The sequence below is a fragment of the Ursus arctos genome, unplaced genomic scaffold, assembly GCF_023065955.2.
Source record: "Ursus arctos isolate Adak ecotype North America unplaced genomic scaffold, UrsArc2.0 scaffold_33, whole genome shotgun sequence".
Classification (NCBI taxonomy): Eukaryota; Metazoa; Chordata; class Mammalia; order Carnivora; family Ursidae; genus Ursus; species Ursus arctos.
In genome coordinates, this window is record NW_026623019.1 from 22726048 (window position 1) to 22744413 (window position 18366).

Genomic DNA, 18366 nt, shown 5'->3' on the forward strand with positions numbered 1-18366 from the left:
CTAGCGGCAGAGGAGAGGGAGGGGGGGGGAAAACTCGCGAGAACTGAAGGCTACCCAGTTCACGCGCACTGGGAGGGGGCGGGGAAGGGGCGTTTTCAGGGCCAAAGGAGTCTTTTAGGTTTGGAGGAGGGGCGTCAGCGCGCGGGAAATCGGGCGGGAAGAGGCAAAAAAGGATTAGGGCGCGCACCGTGGCGATTCCTGTTCTTACAGTCGCGCGGCCCAGGGACCGCTGTTGCGCGAGAGGAAGGCTGGACGCCCAGGTCGGTGCTAGGCCCAGAGGAATTCTCCCGTTTCCACAGTCCACACTCGCGTCTCCCTCCCACCCCTCACCCCGCTTCCCGCCCGGCCTGCGGGGCGAGCTGCGCGTCGGTGAGTGCCGCCCGCCGGGGAAACCCGCTGTTTGTAACGGGTCGCAGCGCACATCAGGCGCGGCCCGGGTGCGGGCGCAGCTGGCGGTTTGCGGCCCGCCGTCCTCCATCCGGCTCGGGCGGGATCCCGGGAAACGCGGGCGGGTCCGCTGGCCTGCAGCGGGCCAGCGTCGCAGTCCCAGAGAACCGGTCCCCCTTGCTTTTGACCCTCAGCAAGCGCTCGCTGGAGATCCCAAGCGTCTTCACGGGCGTTCTGACGAGACTATTCTTTTTTTTCTCGTTTTCTCCCCCCGCCCCCAATTTAGTTAATGGGGCCTACGAGAAGAGTATTTTGTAGTGTCATCGCTGCAGTTTATCTGTGAAAATTTTCCTGGAAGTATTGCATTTTTTCTCTCTAAATGAATGCAAATCGCACAATAAGTTGTAGACGTCCGCGTTCTGTTCATTCAGCTGTTTGAAGCTCCGACCGAGTGTTCGGAGTCGGTGTTCGGCAGTGACGAAAACAGACCCAAAACGTCGTCCTCAAATATGTTACTGTTGCAGCGTGTTCAAGTTTGTACTTGCTTTGTGTTCGGTTACTTCTAAGGTCCCTGTGCCAAGCTTTGATGATTTCTTTTGTTAAGGCCCTTAAGGTCACTTCGAATTCGTGACGACCCTGGGAAATCGCCTGGCCGCCAGTATCCACATCCTTACCCTTCGACCATCTCCCCAAATACGTGTTGAAGCATAAGGATGTTATTATAATTTACATATAAAGCTAAGTCCACCATTAGCAGAATACACATATATGTTTTGTAATGATGAATTTGTGCTGATTCATTCTATTGTAACTTGATTTCTCTCTTAAATAATTCTCAAAATGGATGTAACCAGCATCGTTTATTGTATGATTGCGTTCATCCATTATCTTTTACTTGCCTAGTTAGGAAGAAACTCTTGTTTGGGGGAAGTGAGGACTTCATGAAGCATGAACTTTTACTAGCTAGGAGGATAGTTAAATACTTTTAGAGCACATTGTCTGGGATTGTGGAGTTTATAGGTCCATTTAAATGATAATGTAATTTTTTGTGACTGTCCCCTTCCATAAAGAGTGTATCTTCATGAAGAGTCTTGTTCGGAGGTGAAACTCAGTTCATGTTTTGGTTCTATGTTACATGGCTCAGGTCTTTTTTAAATACTCAACCAAGAATTGATGCATGCATCTATGGGTTAGGAATACTTAGATTATAGAGATTTAATCTGCTAGTCAGGATTTGCAACGTTTAATTGCCGTTTAAAATCTGGGACATTTTACCAATACTAACAGGCACATAGAGGGGTACTGTACCACTGCTGCTTTCTTTCAAGCTAGTATTTCTGGTGTAGCCATTATATTCCACCTTGATAAAGGGAAGAGAAGGAATACAAAGTAAACAGCCCTATCTAAGAACTTCCTCCTCCCAGCTTCACGGTCTTCGGACTGGACCCTAACTGGTGAAAGCTGTTACCTTTTTTAGATGCCAGTGCCCAATAGGGTTTTTTTTTTTTTTTTTCTTTTGAACGTGTTTCCTCCTTAACCTGTTTTAATTTACTTTTTAGGGTTATTCTTTAAATAACGGGAAAGTCTGTCTTTTCACCATTTTTTCATCTATTTTCAACTAAACTACTGTATTGTACTTTTGCTTATTCAAGGACTTGCCAATTTGATAGATACATTGAGTGGCTCCTGTCTTGTATAATTAATTTTATGGTCATTTTGAACTCTCAGTCAATTTAGAGCTAGTATTTACTTTACTTTAGATAAACTAACATAATTGAGATTGTACACTAGCCAGCTGGATGATTATTTCAAATATTGTAACTACCATTTCCTGAGTTCCTCACTATCTGCCCTACCTTGTGCTTGCAGTTTAAAGCTTACTACAGTTCTGCGAGGAAGTTGTGGTTATCTTTGTTTTATGGATAAAAAAATTAAGACTGAGAAGTTAAAGAATGTGTCTGAAGTCACATAGCAGAGATGGGATTAAAGCTCCTAAACCTATTCTCTTTCTGTCTTTTCCTTAGAATAGGTTATGGAGGATCCACAAACATCCCCACTGATAACTTCGTTCTAATTTCAGTCATTAAATACACGTTTCCCCCCTAATTTTCAGAAAATGTCTTTTAAAAATTTTGAAATTATCCCCAATGAGTTAAGACACACTTAAATGGTACTTCTGCCATTTGTTCAGTTTTTTAAAAATTGGAATAGGTGAGGCTGATGGAAAATTAACTTATAAATCTAATAGGTCAGTCTTTGTGGTGACTGATAGGATTTTTCTACTTTATTCTTCCCTGGTCAGTTCCTGCAGTCAAGAACTTAAATGTCGATTATTGTGTTAAGTTTAGTGTGTATAAAGTCAGTTTTTTAGAAAACATTTTTTCATGATTATAAAATTAATGGGGATTAAGACATGTTAATTTTGTATCTGGCCTTTTTCCTAACAAAATAAAATATGAACATATTTTCATGTTATTAAATAGGGTTTTAGGAATTTTTTTAAAGACTGTAACCTTCCATTTCAGGGACCCGACGCAGTGTAATTCCCCCCCTGTTGTTGAACATTTAGATTGTTTCTCTTTTTTTCCATACTATACAAAGTGATAAACACTCTGGCACATAAATCTTTGTCCTCTTTTCTGATTGTTAAGATTCATTTTGGAGAGTAAAAGAAGTGATGTTATGAACATTTCTTAATGGATAATTTAAAAAACATACCTTTCCATATATATATTTTTTTTCTTGGACAGTGAGAATCAGGGGCTGTTCATTTTGTATGAGCAGTTGGGAAATGGTGCTCTCCAGCTTATACCTCCCCTCTTAAGTTTTTTCTACCTGCAGTGACTGTGATTGCTCCATTTCTCTCCAGAAAGAGAGGAAGGAAAACCTTAAGAATTCTCAGGAGTAGATGGAAGTAATACAATTTATTAAATTATTAAGAGGCTTGGTTATTGAAACCCAGTCTAAACTTCATAATAAATATAGATCCTATTTGATAATACTTTTTCCATTTAATTTAATGTTTATTCATTTATTTTTTAAAGATTTTATTTATTTATTTGTCAGAGAGAGAGAGAGCAAGAGAGACAGAGAGCACACAAGCAGGGGGAGCGGCAGGCAGAGGGAAAAGCAGGTTCCCCACTGAGCAAGGAGCCCAATGTGGGACTCGATCTCAGGACCCTGGGATTATGACCTGAGCCACCCAGGCGTATCTCCATTTAATTAAATTTTTAAATGAAATTTTCTTTCTAACCTGTAGGAAAAAATCCTATTATATATAGAATCCTCTTTTCATTACATTTGTTATAACATGCAGTTGGCGGGGGTGGGGCTGGGGGTAGGGGGACGACGACACACACTATATCCATGTCTCTCTGATCAGTGTACCCTACACTTACTTTGCTTTTAAATGAGGAATTCTGTGTAACATGTTCATTTAGCAGTCAGTTTCCCCCCCAAAGTTCTTGACAGTTTTGGTAAAATATTTGAGATTAGCTATATTTGAGTGCTTGGCACAATGTTAAGGATCTCTTAACACATTTACTTGTGCTTTAAATATGTCTTGGTTATCTTTTGGGGTTTTAGTCATCAGAATTTTTTTCTTTGCCTACTTATGGTAACATTATTATAAAATTATAGTATGTCAGTTAGGTCGAGAAGTGGAGATTTAAATCCAAAAGGATAGTACTTGGAGAGAATTATTAATTAGGACTGCCACACAGTAATATAACAATTTAGTTGTGGTTCACTGAGCAGTGTTTCTCAGAATTTGTCCCAACTGTCATTTGAAAGGAGTTTGTCACTTGTCATGTTAACAACACTAACAAGGAAGTGCATGTTTGAAGTAAAGGAAACATAAAAAAAATAAATAGATACATGTTTTAAAATATTAGTTTGTAATTTTTAAAAATTTTGAAATTGTTTTATGTGGTATTTTTGCAGAGTTATAGCAGAGGAAAAGTAGTAATTACCCATGGCACTGTTGTTTTGAAGCTGTTACAGATAGATGCAGTGGGTGATGTTAAGTTTTTCTTTCACTTGACATTGCAAATGAAATAATTTAGAATGCACTAGATGAGCTTATTATTTAAATGAGATCTGAGAAAAGTCTGTTCATTGTAATAGCAGTGTAGTGCTCTTGTAGAATGACTTTTTATGATTGCGATTTTGTATGTAAGTGGGTTTTATATGTAAACGAGGGACTGGCCATACTTCCTCTTTTCACAGAAGTCAACGGGGTCTAGCAAAAGGCCTAGGAACGGATATTAGAAGAACTTATGTTCTAGTTCTGGGTCTGTTACTACATATGATCTTTATGTTTTAATCTTGCATCAGTTTTATTTATCTTAAAAAGATGAGAATACTTACTCTTTCATATTATTATTTTGAGGTTTAGGTGTACTATTACAGATGTAAAAGTATTTTGAAAAAAGCTAAAAATCTTACAAATAAAAAGTTTTAATTTTTATTTTCATCAAGCCCTTATCTTTATCTCTATTTATACAGCTGTACCTACTGGGATATAGGATGGATATCTCTGAAATTCATCCTTGTTCATTTCGTTTTCTGTCCAGCCTTGACCTTTTCAGTTCACAGCCAGTCAGTCTTTCTTCCTTTCTCATTTGTTCCTTCCTCCTCCCAGAAGTATCCATAGTATTATCTCCTAGTATTTAACAGGTTCAGCTAGAAAGTAGCATTTGTATTTATGTGGCTGTGTGTCATGATTTTAGGGGTATATTCTGTACCCAGAGTGATTTATAGTACAAAACATTCTGCAAACAACTTAATTGTAATTGTGGCATTTATGCTTGATAATTTACTTAAAACAGTTTATAACTCAACTGAAAGTACACTTTGTCCTAATTTCAGTTTACTTAATGACTGTCATTACATTACTACAACACCTTTGCAAATTATACTAGGTCCATCTGCCAATGTGTTTAAATTTTAGTGGAGGATATAGGTAACTTATTGAACAAACACACCTAAGAGCCACGGATCTGGCTTAATTTTCAAGGTTAAAAAAATGACAACAGATGCAGTAAAATAGCACTTTGGAATCTTAGGTTATGTAAGTACAATTGACCCTTGAACAGAGCTGGGGTTAGGGATGCTGAGCCCCACACAGTTGAAAATCCCCTTACAACTTTCGACTCCTCTGTTACTACTAATAGCTTACTGTTGGCCAGAAGCTTTGCCCATAACATAAGTAGTCAATTAGCACATATTTTGTGTTACATGTACTATATGCTGTATTCTTTTTTTTTTTTCCTAAGATTTTATTTATCTGAGATGGAGAGAGCATGAGGAGGGGGGTAGATGGGGGAGAGGAGAGGGAGAGGGAGAAGCAGGCTCCTCGCTGAGTAGAGAGCCCGTCATGGGGCTGGATCCCAGGACCCTGAGATCATGACCTTAGCCAAAGGCACTTAACTGACAGAGCCACCCACGCGCCCTTATATACTATATTCTTACAGTAAAGGAAGATGGCGAAAATATTAAGAAAATCATAAGGGAAAATACATTTACAGTACTAAAATTATTGAAAAAATCCTCCTAAAAGTGGAGTTCAAACCCGTGTTCAAGAGTCAGCTGTACAGATCTTTTAGTCTTGAAGATAAGGTGTCATTAAGCTATGGCTTTGTGGAATCATGCTTGGAGGTTTTAACATGCTTTTAATTAATTTCATATTTGATGTTATTTTGTTTTAGGTCTGTCTTTTAAGCATACAACTGGATTTGGTTTATTCATTTTGAGAATATTTCTTAACAGGTGAGTTAATCTATATTCATTATGATTGCTGATCTATTTAGATATGTTTCTACTATTTTACTGTTTCTATTTATAGTAGTTGGCTGTTCCTTTGTGCCTTCTGTTGGATTGTTTATTTGTTTTCCTCGGCTAGTTTGGAAATTATTATATTTCTATTCTTTTGATGTTTACCTTCAGTTTTTTTATTGAGATACAATTTATATACAGTAACATTTCTGTTTTTCTTGGTGTATAGCTTTGTGTGTTTTAACAAACGTAGCCATATCACCATTACCACCACCATCGTGATATAGAACAGTTTCATCACCCCCTCCCCCCAATTTCCTTATGCCTCTGTAGTCAGTCCCTCTTATACCCTCAATCTTGGGCAACCATTGAACTGTTTTTCGTTGCTAATGTTGCTTTTTCTAGAATGTCTTATAAATAGAATTGTGCAGTCTTTGGCGTCTTTCACTTCACATACTGCATTTGACATTTGTCTTACAGTCTAGTTTGGGTTGCTCTAAAATATCATAAACTGGGTGGCTTAGAAACAACAGAAATTTACTTCGTGGACGCTGGGAAGTCTAAGATCAAGATGTCAGCAGTTTCAGTGTTTGGTGAGGAGGACCCACTTTTGTGTTAGAGGACGGCCATCTTTTCACTATAACCTCCCACGGTGAAAGGGGCAAGGTAGCTCTGTGGTGGGGGTGGGGGTGGGGTTCTCTCTTTCATGAGAGCCATAATCTCTTTCATGAGAGCTCCACCCTCATGACCTAAGCATGTCCCAAAAGCCCTACTCCTAATACCATCACACTGGGCATTAGGATTTCAACATATGAATTTTGGAGGGGGGGAGATACAGTCTGTAGCAACATTCATCCATGTTTTTGCATCTGTTAGTAGTTCATTCCTATTTATTACTGAATAGTATTCCATTGTAATGAAGTACCGTAATTTATCCATTCACTGGTTGAAGGACATGTGGGGTTGTTTTCGGCAATTATGAATAAAGCTACTGTAAACATTCACAAAAAACGTTTTTAATTAGTGTAAGCTTCAATTTCTCTTGATAATTACCTAGTAATGCAATTGTTGGGTTGTTATGTTAAGTGTGTTTTTCTTTCTAAGAAACTGCATATCTGTTTTCCAAAGTGGCTGTGCCATTTTGTATTCCCACCAGCAATGTATGGAAATTCTAATATTTGGTATTCTCAAGTTATTTTTTATTTTAGCTGTGGTAGTAAATGTGTAGTACCACACAGTGATTTTAATTTTGCATTTCCTTAAGGTCTGATAATATTGAACATATTTTAATGTGTTTATTTGCCATCTGTGTATCTTCTTTGGTGAAGTGCCTATTCAGATGTTTTATTCATGTTAAAATAAGTTTGTTCTCTTATTGAATTTTAAGTATAGATTCTTTATATATTCTGGATACAAGTCTTGTCAATTCTCTCAGTCTGTGGTTTATCGTGTGTGTGTGTGTGTGTGTGTGTGTGTGTGGTTTTATATTCTTTACAGTGTCTTTCACAGAGCTGAATTTAAAAGTTTTGTTAAAGGCCAGTTTATTAATTTTTTTTATTGTTTTTTAGATTGTCCCTAGGAAAACTTTTAAGAAACCAAGGTCACAAAGATTTTTCTCTTTTCTTATGGCTTTTCTATGGTTTCATTTTTCACATTTAGGTGTATGATTCATTCAGAGTTAATTTTTATATAAGGTATTGGTTGAGGTTCATATTTATGCATATGAATGTCCAATTGTTTCAGCATCAATTGTTCAAAAGACTGTCCTGTTTCCATTGAATTGCAACTTCGTATAAGTTGCATTGAATCTGCAACTTTGTAGAAAATCAGTTGGTTGTATTATGTGTGGGTCTGTTTCTAGACTGTCTTCTCTTTGCATTGATTTATATGTTAATCCTTTTGCCGATACCTCACTCTCTTGATTATGAAATTTTATATTAAGTCTTGAAGTCAGATAGTGTGAGTCCTTTAACTTTGTATTTTGTTTTCAAAATTATCTTGACTATTCCAGTTCCTTTGCCTTTCCTTATAAATTTTATTGTTACTTTATTTTTTTTTTAATTTTTTGAATCAGCTTGTCATGTTTTAAAAAAAAAACAGATTGCTGGGATTTTGAATGGCATTGCATTAAATCTATAGATCAGTTGGGGAGAACTGAAACCTTAAGAAAGAGTCTTCACCACAGCAGGTCTCTTCATTTTTTTTTTTTCTTTTCATTTGTTTTAGTCATCTTTGATTTCTTTCACCAGTAATTTGTAGTTTTCAGGATAAATATCCTGCACGTATTTTGTTAGATTCATTTTTTTCCATTTGACACATTGCAGCTTTCTTGCCCTTGGGAACAGAAGACAGCACTTCAGCACTATGCTGGGGGCCATTTGAAACAGTGAAGTCGGCAACAAAAAAGCACAAAAGTGTGAAAAATGTAGCGCTAAATAGCAGGGAAAAGATGAATCTTGCTCACTCATTTATTAGGCCATGTAGCTATTTTGTAGATTCTTCAGTGCTTTCTTCATAAACATTCATGTTATCTTTATTTTAGAAGTAATTTCTTTTTTCTCCTCATCACTTTTGATTTCTCTTTCTTACTGTAGAAAACACATAAATTTACCCTCTAAACAACTTTAATTGTACATTATGATATTGTTAACTTACATACACGTTGTCGTACAATAGATCTCTGGATTTTTTCATCCTGCATGAATGAGATTCTATATACATTGAACAACAACTCCCCATTTTCCTCCCCTCAGTCTCTGGCAACGTAGAACCACATCTACATTCTATTTTTATGAGTTTGATTACTTTAGATACTTTATGTAAGTAGAATCATGTACTATTTGTCTTTTGTGATTAGCTTATTTCACTGATTATAACGTCCTTAAGGTTCATGCATGTTATAGCATATGATGTGATATTCTGCTCCCCCCCTTTAGGCCAATTAATATTCCTTCTTATCTATGTACCATATTTTCTTTATCCATTCATCTGTTGTTGAACAACTAGGTTGCTTCTACATCTTGTCAATTGTGAATAATGCCACAATGAATATGGGTTTGTAAATGTCTCTTGGAGATTGTTTTCAATTCTTTTGGATATATACCTAGAACTGGGATTGCTGGATCATATGGTAGTTCTCTTTTTCATTTTTTTGAGATACCTCCATACTGTTTTCCATAGCTACTGCCCCATTTTACAATCCCAAAGGTGGGTAAGGGTTCCAATTTCTCCACATCTTCACCAACACTTGTTATTTTCTTTGGTTTTGGTTTTGGCTAGTTGCCATTGTAAGTGGTCTGAAGTGATATCTCATTGCATTTTTGATTTGCATTTCTCATGATGATGATGGTGGGCATCTTTTCATATGTTTGTTTGCCATTGGTGTATCTTTGGAAAAATGTCTGTATGTTTTTTGTCCATTAAAATTTTTTTTTTGTATTGAGTTGAGAAGTTCTTTCTATATTCTGAATATTAATCCCTTATCAGATTATGGTTTGCATATGTTTCTCCCATTTTCTCTTTTTTTTAAAGATTTTATTTATTTATTTGAGAAGGGGAGAGAGAGAGAGAGAGAGAGAGAGGTGAGCATGTGTGCGCACACACGAGCTGGGGGATGGGCAGAAGGAGAGGGAGAAGCAGATTCCCCCCAAGCAGGGAGCCCACAGGTGTAGCTACTAGCTGTCCCAGTGTAGGGCTATTATAATTCATACCTTTAATTTTAAAACATACACACTTTTGTACTATTTTATTTCTAATAGCAGAAATGAAAAACTCAGTAGAGCACATGGAAGGTAGTTAATATCTTCTTCCCAAGTTAAACATCAGTACAAAGAAATCAATGGAAGAAGATTAAAAAAAAAGTTTTATATATATTTAAAAATAAAACTTTAAAGAATTGTTTTGAAAAATAGCAATTCCTTGCCTTCTTCCTTTGTTCCCTTTCCCCAAAGTAACCACTTTCAACTCTTCCAGCAGATTCTTTTTTGTATTTACTTCTGTAACTCTGGAAACCATACAGATATTGCTACATCTTGATTTTTCAGTTTTAGTTAAAAGTCTTGACTTTTACTATAGAAATGAGAATTTAGCTCTCTCTACCTACCTTTCTCACTCACCCCTTCCCTAACACCCATATTTTTCCATTTTGCTATTAAATCTGTATAACTGTATTAAAATTTCTGTCAGATAATTATTGAGAGTGACTGTTATTACTACACACGTTATTTAGAACTAAGCAACGTAGTACAGAAATATTGCTTTATCTTTCCTGTACAACATTTTCTTTTGTCTTGTGACCTTTTTTGGTTTTCTCTACCATTTTTCATCAGATCAACCCCTAACTCCTACAGTTACTTAAATTTCTTCTCTACATTGAGATACGTTAATGCTCTAACTAACAGATGTGTAAACCAAGAAAGAGAAAGACATGAGATCCTGGAAATAGTGGTCTCATGTGATTTTATCTTCTTGAAAAATAATTTCTCCTCAGGCCTTCTGAGCTGTTTGCTTTACATCCTGCAAATACTTCTCACTATAATGCTTTTCCCCTCACCTCTTCCTCTTTCTTGGTTTATTTCTCTGTTATGTTAGAGCATATCCTCCATTACAAAAATTGCTTTAGACAATGCTGATCTGAAAATATTTTTATTTCACTGTCATACGATGCTTCGCCTGGGTAGAAGTCTATAGTTTGGAAATAATTTTCATTCAGAAATTTGAAGGAATTGCTTATTTACCTTCTAGCTTCTATTGAGAAATATAAAACCATTTCATTTATTATTGTTTATCATCCTTCTCTGGAAGCTTGCAGCATCTTTGTCCCTGCATTCTAAAATTTCGTAAAGATAATGCCTTGTTGTATGTTGGTTTTATTCATTGTATTGCGTTCTTTCCATCTAGAAGATCTTATCTTTAAGTTCTGGAAATTTTTCTTTTCCTTTCTTTTTTCTTTTTTTAAAGATATTTATTTATTAGAGAGCACAAGCAGGGGGAGCGGCAGGCAGAAGGAGAAGCAGGCTCCCCACTGAGCAAGGAGCCAGATGCAGGACTCAGTCCCAGGACCCCAGGATCATGACCTGAGCCAAAGGCAGAAGCTTAACTGACTGAGCCCCCCAGGCGTCCCTGGAAATTTTTCTTAGTTTATTTTTTTTGATTATCCCTTCCCCCTCCCTCCTTTGTTTTCTCTTTTTTCTCCTTCTGGGACTCCTAGTCTGTTAGACTAACTGGGCTAGTCTCCACCCCCTCCATCCCCACGCCGTGTTCCACTGATTTCTTTGTACTGATGTTTTACTTTTGGAAGAGATTTTCTTAACTTTATCTTCCATTCGTTCTACTGTTTTTCATTTCCACTATCGTGTTTTAAATTCCTAAGAGTAGTTTTTTGTCCTATGAATATTTCTTGTTATAGAATCGTATTCTTACTACACAGATATTAATATCTTTCTTAGGATATCAATGATAGCTTTTTTGAAGTTTTTGTCTCCATAGTCACTTTATTGCATTTTTTTGTTTGTTTGTTTGTTTGATGTGCCTTATTGTTAGAAGCTTTTCTTAGATATCTTGTTCTAGTTAAGAGAGGGGAACTAGAAAGCTGGTTGAAACTGAGTCTGTGTAGGCAATCTCAGATGGGCTGTTTAATTAGAGAACCTCTTACGTTAATATCTTTAGGTCTTTTCTGTTAAGGTAGTAAGATTGCTCAGAGAAAGGTTTTCTAGTCCTCTTTCTAGGAGAGTATAGGCCTAGTCGGTATTTCTGGGTGCTTTGTAAGGGAAGAGAGTAGTATGTGTTCAGCATGTAGAAATTAGGAATTTATTTGTTCCCCCTAATTCCAGCAAGTTATCTCCACTTCAGCTGTACTCTGGTATCCCCCAGTCCAGAGATCTTTTTTACGCTCTCTAGGAGCAGTCTCTCTGACTTGGGATAGGGATGCCATACTCTTAAATATCTTAAAGAGTCTTTTGATCAATCTCTACATGGTCAATTTTTATCACAATGGGCCAGGAACCTTTCCTACCTTTGAAATTTTATGTTGTTTTTTGTATGTAATTAAAAAAATATCTATATTCTCATTTTTTTCACTCTAAAGATATTCACCAAACTCACAACTGTAACTCCTTTAAATTGTAACCATTTGTTAAATTAATAATGTGATCACTTGTTTAGGGTCACAAAGTTTATAAGCGTGAGACAATTTGGCAGTTATACTCTGAATCACTAGACTATATACTGGCTCTCCCATCTCTTATTTTTTTTTTTTTATTTTTGTGCATGATAGTCTTTACTTTTAAATGATTATCAGTATACCCAATAATAACATGTAATAGCATGTAACCAGTTCTTGAATTCTGTCATCTAGTAATTTTGATTAAGAGGAACTGAAAGCAGCCCAAACAATTATACTAGTTTGTATGTATGTATGTATTTATTTATTTATTTTAGAGAACACGTGTGCATGTGTGCAAAGGGCAGAGGGTAGAGGGAGAGAGAGAATCCCAAGCAGGCTCCACACTCAACATGGAGCCCAAAGTGGGGCTCGATCCCATGACCCTGACCCAGGCACCCCTATTGTTCTAACCCTTAGTCAGAAAAGACTATTTTAAGGCTGTCTGCTGCTTAACACAGGTTACAAATAACTACTTACTACTTTCTTGTAGATAAAGCCGCTGACCCTCAAGAAAGCTTTAAGGGGGAAAAACCCATTTAATCCGTTTCTTTTTTCAAAACATTTATTTTACATCTAATAAAGAAAAAGTCACTATTGATATATATGTTGCTTGAATTAAAAGATATAGGGACCCAGACAATGTATACCCATTAAATTTCTAAGAAATACAAGGTAAAAAAATGAAATCTTTAGGTAAGCTCTTTTTTTTTTTGGTGTTTTTAAAAAATTGAGGTATAATTGATATATAGCATTATGTTAGTTTCAGTGGTTCAACATAGTGATTTGATATTTGTATACATCGTGAAATGATCACCACGATAGGTCTAGTTAACATTCACCACCATATATAGTTACAGAAGTTTTTTTCTTGTGATGAGAACTTTTAAGATTTGCTCTTTTAGCAGTTTTCAAATAAGAAGTACGGTATTATTAACTATAGTCACCGTGCTGTACATTAGGATAAGCTTTAAGTTCACACAAAGAAGCTAGATTTGTTATTTTCCAAAAAGTGAAAAGACCTACTATATGATATACAGAAATAATTTACTGCCTTTTCGAGAGAATATAATTCAAGCTTTGCTAAAATTTCGTATTCCATGAGGGCATCCAAAATTCCAATCCTTGGAATAGGCGCTTCTTTCTTCTTCCCCTGTCCATTTATGCGGTAGTTTTCATGGATTTCTGTTCTGGTTGATGTCTTAAAGGCCAAGAGGTTATCTAGGACTTAATCCCTGTTTTGCCGGTATTAGGTCTGGAGAATGGTCATCATCTCTTGAATCTCCTTCACTTCAGTACTGCCCCTGCCATGGGATCCCAGAGCTGCAATTTCCTCAGCCTTGGACACTTTTCTCTCTTTCCAGGCTATACCATTCTGTTCCAGCTTGAGCTGCTTTGACTTGCTTCAGCTTCCATTTCTTTTTGCATGTGGACCTTGGACACTTTCTGGGCACCAACTTCTCGGCCTATAGAAGCTGCTGTAAACCCTGTGACTGACTGGCCATGGTGGTGGGGATGCTGAGGCTAGCTGGATCACCCCCTTGGGTCACCAGACCCAGCTGCCCAAGATACGTGCCTGTGCCAGTGCCTTGTGGACCATCCTCTCCTATCTTTTTAAATTTTTACAAGTAACCCTATGAGGTTAAGCATCTAGACAAGGAAACACACTTAGAGAGACGTGAATAAATTTCTCATGATCACTTCTGTTTAGCTCACTCCAAACCTCATGTTTTTATTATTTTACCTCCACTCTGCCCTGATTGATAATAGGAACCCCCAAAACCATACCACCGAACTCTTACACTCATGCAAATAGACCAGTGATTCTTTCTGCAGCTCCGCCTTTTAACCCTTACCGCTTCTTGTCCCAGGGCCATTTCTGAACAGTAGAGGTAACAGTTACTCCACTGAACAACCAGTTCCAAATCCTTTCATCAAATCCTATGTTCCTGTTCCAAATGGTAAGTTTTCTTGTGGTCATATTAAAACTTTTATAAATTTTAACTCTTGGATATTTTCATCTGTGGGAGGAAAAAATATACTTTTATGAACACAGGGTTAATTGGTGTTTAGTGTTTTGAGACCACTTTTATGCTGAGAAAATCAGAAGTTGAGATTTATTTAGCCAAACAAATAATATACTTTACATCAGCTCAGAATCTATTGTTATTTGTTATATTTTTATCCATAGACCACATGTTTAAGTACTAGATGGACAGACAGAATGGTAAAAGTTTTAATAGAATATGAATTATAGATATGAAGAGAACCTTAGTGACTATTTTTTCTTGACTAAATTTTAAGTGATTGGAATCTGATTATTAATATAATAATAACTACCATTCACCGGCTGTCTTTCATAGGTTTGACATTGTGTTTTACAAATGTTAATCATATAATTTTCACAACAACGTTTGAAGATAGATGGTGGCATTGACATTTTACAGATAAAAAAACTGGGTTAGAGAAATTAAGAAATTTATATTAAGTCACAGAGCTTGTGATTTGACAGAGTTCGCTTTTAAACCTAAATATATCTGTCTTAAACCTTTTGCTTTTCTCATTGTATCATCTGATGACTTGTGATATTTGAATTTTGAGCATGTAGAAAGTCAAAGAATTTTAAGACACTAAAGAGAGAAAAATCTAAAGGGTGTGGTTATATCTGTGGGTTGTAGAAAATTATAGAAACTATATTTAAATGTACTGAATTATAATTTTTTTTTGTTTTTTTGTTTTCAGGTAATACATGCATAATATTTCTTTTATTTTAAAAGAAATGAGTGTAACTAATATTGCATTAAGAGTTGAAACCTGGCTTTTAGCTACTTGGCATGTTAAAGTACCTCTAACGTGGCTGGAAGCTTGTGTTAACTGGATCCAAGAAGAAAATGATAATGTTAATTTGAGTCAGGCACAAATGAATAAACAAGTGTTTGAGCAATGGCTTCTTACTGATCTGAGGGATTTGGAACATCCTCTTTTACCTGATGGCATTTTAGAAGTTCCAAAAGGAGAACTGAATGGATATTTTGCTCTGCAGATTAATTCATTCGTTGATGTCAGTCAACCTGCGTATTCCCAGATACAAAAGTTGAGAGGAAAGAATACAACAAATGACCTAATTACAGCTGAAACACAAGTAACCCCAAAACCTTGGGAAGCAAAGCCTTCACGAATGTTGATGCTACAGCTAACTGATGGAATTGTACAAATGCAGGGAATGGAATATCAGTCTATTCCAGCTCTTCATAGTGATCTTCCCCCAGGTACAAAAATTTTGATATATGGAAACATTTCTTTCCGTCTTGGCGTTCTCTTATTGAAACCAGAAAATGTGAAGGTGTTGGGAGGAGAAGTAGATGCTCTTTTAGAGGAATATGCCCAAGAAAAAGTACTTGCAAGATTAATTGGGGAACCTGATCCTGTAGTTTCAGTCATACCAAATAATTCTAACCAAAGCATCCCTGGAATTACAGATGTTCTAGATCCTGCATTAGGACCTTCTGATGAAGAACTCTTGGCAAGTCTTTATGAAAATGATGAGCTCCTAGCAAATAATGACACCGCCTCAGAAAGATGTTTCAGTACAGGTAGTTCCTCAAATACTATTCCCACAAAACAGTCAAGTTTTGAACCACTACATATTATTTCTCCAAAACCAGTGGAGAAACCACCAAATCAATCTATGCATTTCACTGATGGGGAATTAGATGACTTTACACTGGAGGAGGCTTTGCTGTTAGAAGAAACTGTCCAGAAAGAACAAATGAAGATTAAAGAATTGCAGCCATTGACTTTGAACAGGACACCAGATGAAAGTATGGAGAGAGTTTCACATAAACCTAATACTCCGGATAATTTTTCTTTGATTTGCAAAAGTGGAAACAATATTTGGAATGAAAAAAATTTATCTGTGCAAACGACTAATGAGAGCAAATCTTTTAGTTGTCCATCTGCTGGAGACCAAAACAGTAGTATTTTTTCAGTTCATAATGTACCCCGTCCCCATGACTTTACAAATAAAGATAAGGACTCAGAGACAGATAATAAAATAAAACAAACCTTCAGTAGTGCCGATGGACATTCCTTAAATAATAAAATACAAATATCAAATGGAGAGCTGGTAAATTATGTACCAAAAAGGAGTTCACACATTTCTAATGAAAATGATCACCATTTACAGACTTGTTCTTTAAGATCATCAGAGAACAGCACTTATCTTTCTATTGCCATGGATTTATATTCTCCACCCTTTATCTATTTGTCTGTTCTAATGGCCAGCAAACCAAAGGAAGTTACAACAGTGAAGGTCAAAGCATTCATTGTAACCTTAACTGGAAATCTGTCAAGTTCTGGTGGCATTTGGAGTATAACAGCGAAGATTTCCGATGGTACTGCCTATCTAGATGTAGACTTTGTAGATGAAATACTTACTAGTTTGATAGGGTTTTCAGTACCAGAAATGAAACAGTTAAAAAAGGATCCTCTTCAATACCAAAAGTTCCTGGATGGTTTGCAGAAGTGTCAGAGAGATTTAATAGATTTGTGCTGTCTAATGACTATTTCATTTAATCCCTCCTTGTCTAAAGCAATGGTACTGGCATTACATGATGTTGAAATGGAACACCTTGAGAACCTAAAGAAGCGACTGAATAAATAATTTACTAAAATAGTATTAGGAAACAATTAAAAAAAAAAAACCAAGAAAATATTTAGAATTAAATTTGACCTTTTATGTTTGAAATTTTTTTTTTGTAAAAGGGAAAAAGGAAGTCGTGTAACTTTTTTCAATTTAATTTTAAGAATGTTTAATCATGTTTGTGTATTTAGGTTCTTTAAATAAATTTTTTTATAGTAACTGTTAGACAAAAGAATTTGGTCACCCATTGTTATTGAGAATTTTGTTTTTCACTTGTCATTCCACATAAGATGACTGCTAAAATATTGTGTTGTTGTCGACTGATGAGTCATATCGTTGGTTATAAATAGGTAGTTGTACTTCTAGTATGTTGAGTACCCAAAGAGATTTTTTATATTATTAAACTTAGGAAAAAGTTAAATCCAGTGGATCAGAATGTCAGGCTTTCAGATGCAAAAATGCTTTGGTTTTTTTTTATTTTGCTGATAGTAAATATTTGTCTGGTATACTTAAGGCAAATATTACATTAACTAGATGCTATTTCAGAGATTATATTGAATGGTTTAATTATTTTCAAGGATAATTTATTTCAAATGGCATATTGAAAACTTGAATATAAGATTCAGTAAATACTTCTTTTTTTGGATTAAAATAAGGTGTTTTGTTCGTGTCTTAGGTATTATTCCCCTCCCCTCCCTTCTTAAAAATTTTATTTATTTATGACAGAGAGAGGGCACAAACGGGAAGCTGCAGGCACAGGGAGAGGGAGAAGCAGGCTCCCTGCTGAGCAGAGAGCCTGATGTAGGGCTTGATTCCAGGACCCTGGGATCATGACCTGAGCTGAAGGCTGACACTTAACCGACTGAGCCACCCAGGCGCCCCTATCCCCTTTCTGAGTTAGTTCTGTATGTAAGCCTACATTTAGTTTTGTTGGGAGTACTGAATTTTTTTCTTTTTTAATGGAGACTGTTTACCACTTTTCCACTTTGCTGTTAAAAAGTCACATTTGAAAGGTAAAGTTACTTTTATTAATCTTTTGTCTTTAGAAATTTAAAGTGTCTTCAGTTTTTTTTTTTTTTTTTTTTTTTAAGTCACCTCTACACCCAGTGTGAAGCTTGAACTCCCGACCATGAGATCAGGAGTTGTATGCTGTATGGACTGAGCCAGACAGGTGCCCTTAAGTGTCAAAAATTAAACAAATACTTAAGGAAAAGAAAACATGTTTTGTTTTAGTTAAAATAACATAAGTGGAAAATATCTGGAAGATAAATACATATATACAATTATGATATAGATGTAGTAAAAAATATTTTAAAATCTTTGCCATTGTGTTTGAAGGATGATAGTCAGAATTCAAGGCACAACACTGATTTTACCTCTTTTGTGTACTTGCATAAATCTT

The 18366-nt window shown here is 36.1% G+C and overlaps 1 protein-coding gene and 1 pseudogene across 3 annotated transcripts; one reads left to right on the top strand and one right to left on the bottom strand.

Annotated features, from left to right (window-relative positions):
- The first annotated feature begins 5 nt into the window (after positions 1-5).
- Positions 6-17196, top strand: RMI1 (RecQ mediated genome instability 1). 3 transcript variants are annotated; one of them, XM_026518760.4, is made up of 5 exons: positions 6-260; positions 6096-6156; positions 14194-14283; positions 15065-15591; positions 15802-17196. In XM_026518760.4, the coding sequence occupies exons 4-5, from the start codon at positions 15072-15074 to the stop codon at positions 16983-16985; spliced, it is 1704 nt and encodes a 567-aa protein (XP_026374545.1). In that variant the 5' UTR covers positions 6-260; positions 6096-6156; positions 14194-14283; positions 15065-15071; the 3' UTR covers positions 16986-17196. The 3 variants fall into 3 exon arrangements, with proteins under 3 accessions (XP_026374545.1, XP_026374542.1, XP_026374543.1); XM_026518757.4 differs by having other exon boundaries at positions 15065-17196; XM_026518758.4 differs by having other exon boundaries at positions 98-369; positions 15065-17196.
- Positions 1631-13827, bottom strand: LOC113269807 (V-type proton ATPase subunit G 1-like; annotated as a pseudogene).
- Positions 17197-18366: the final 1170 nt, after the last annotated feature.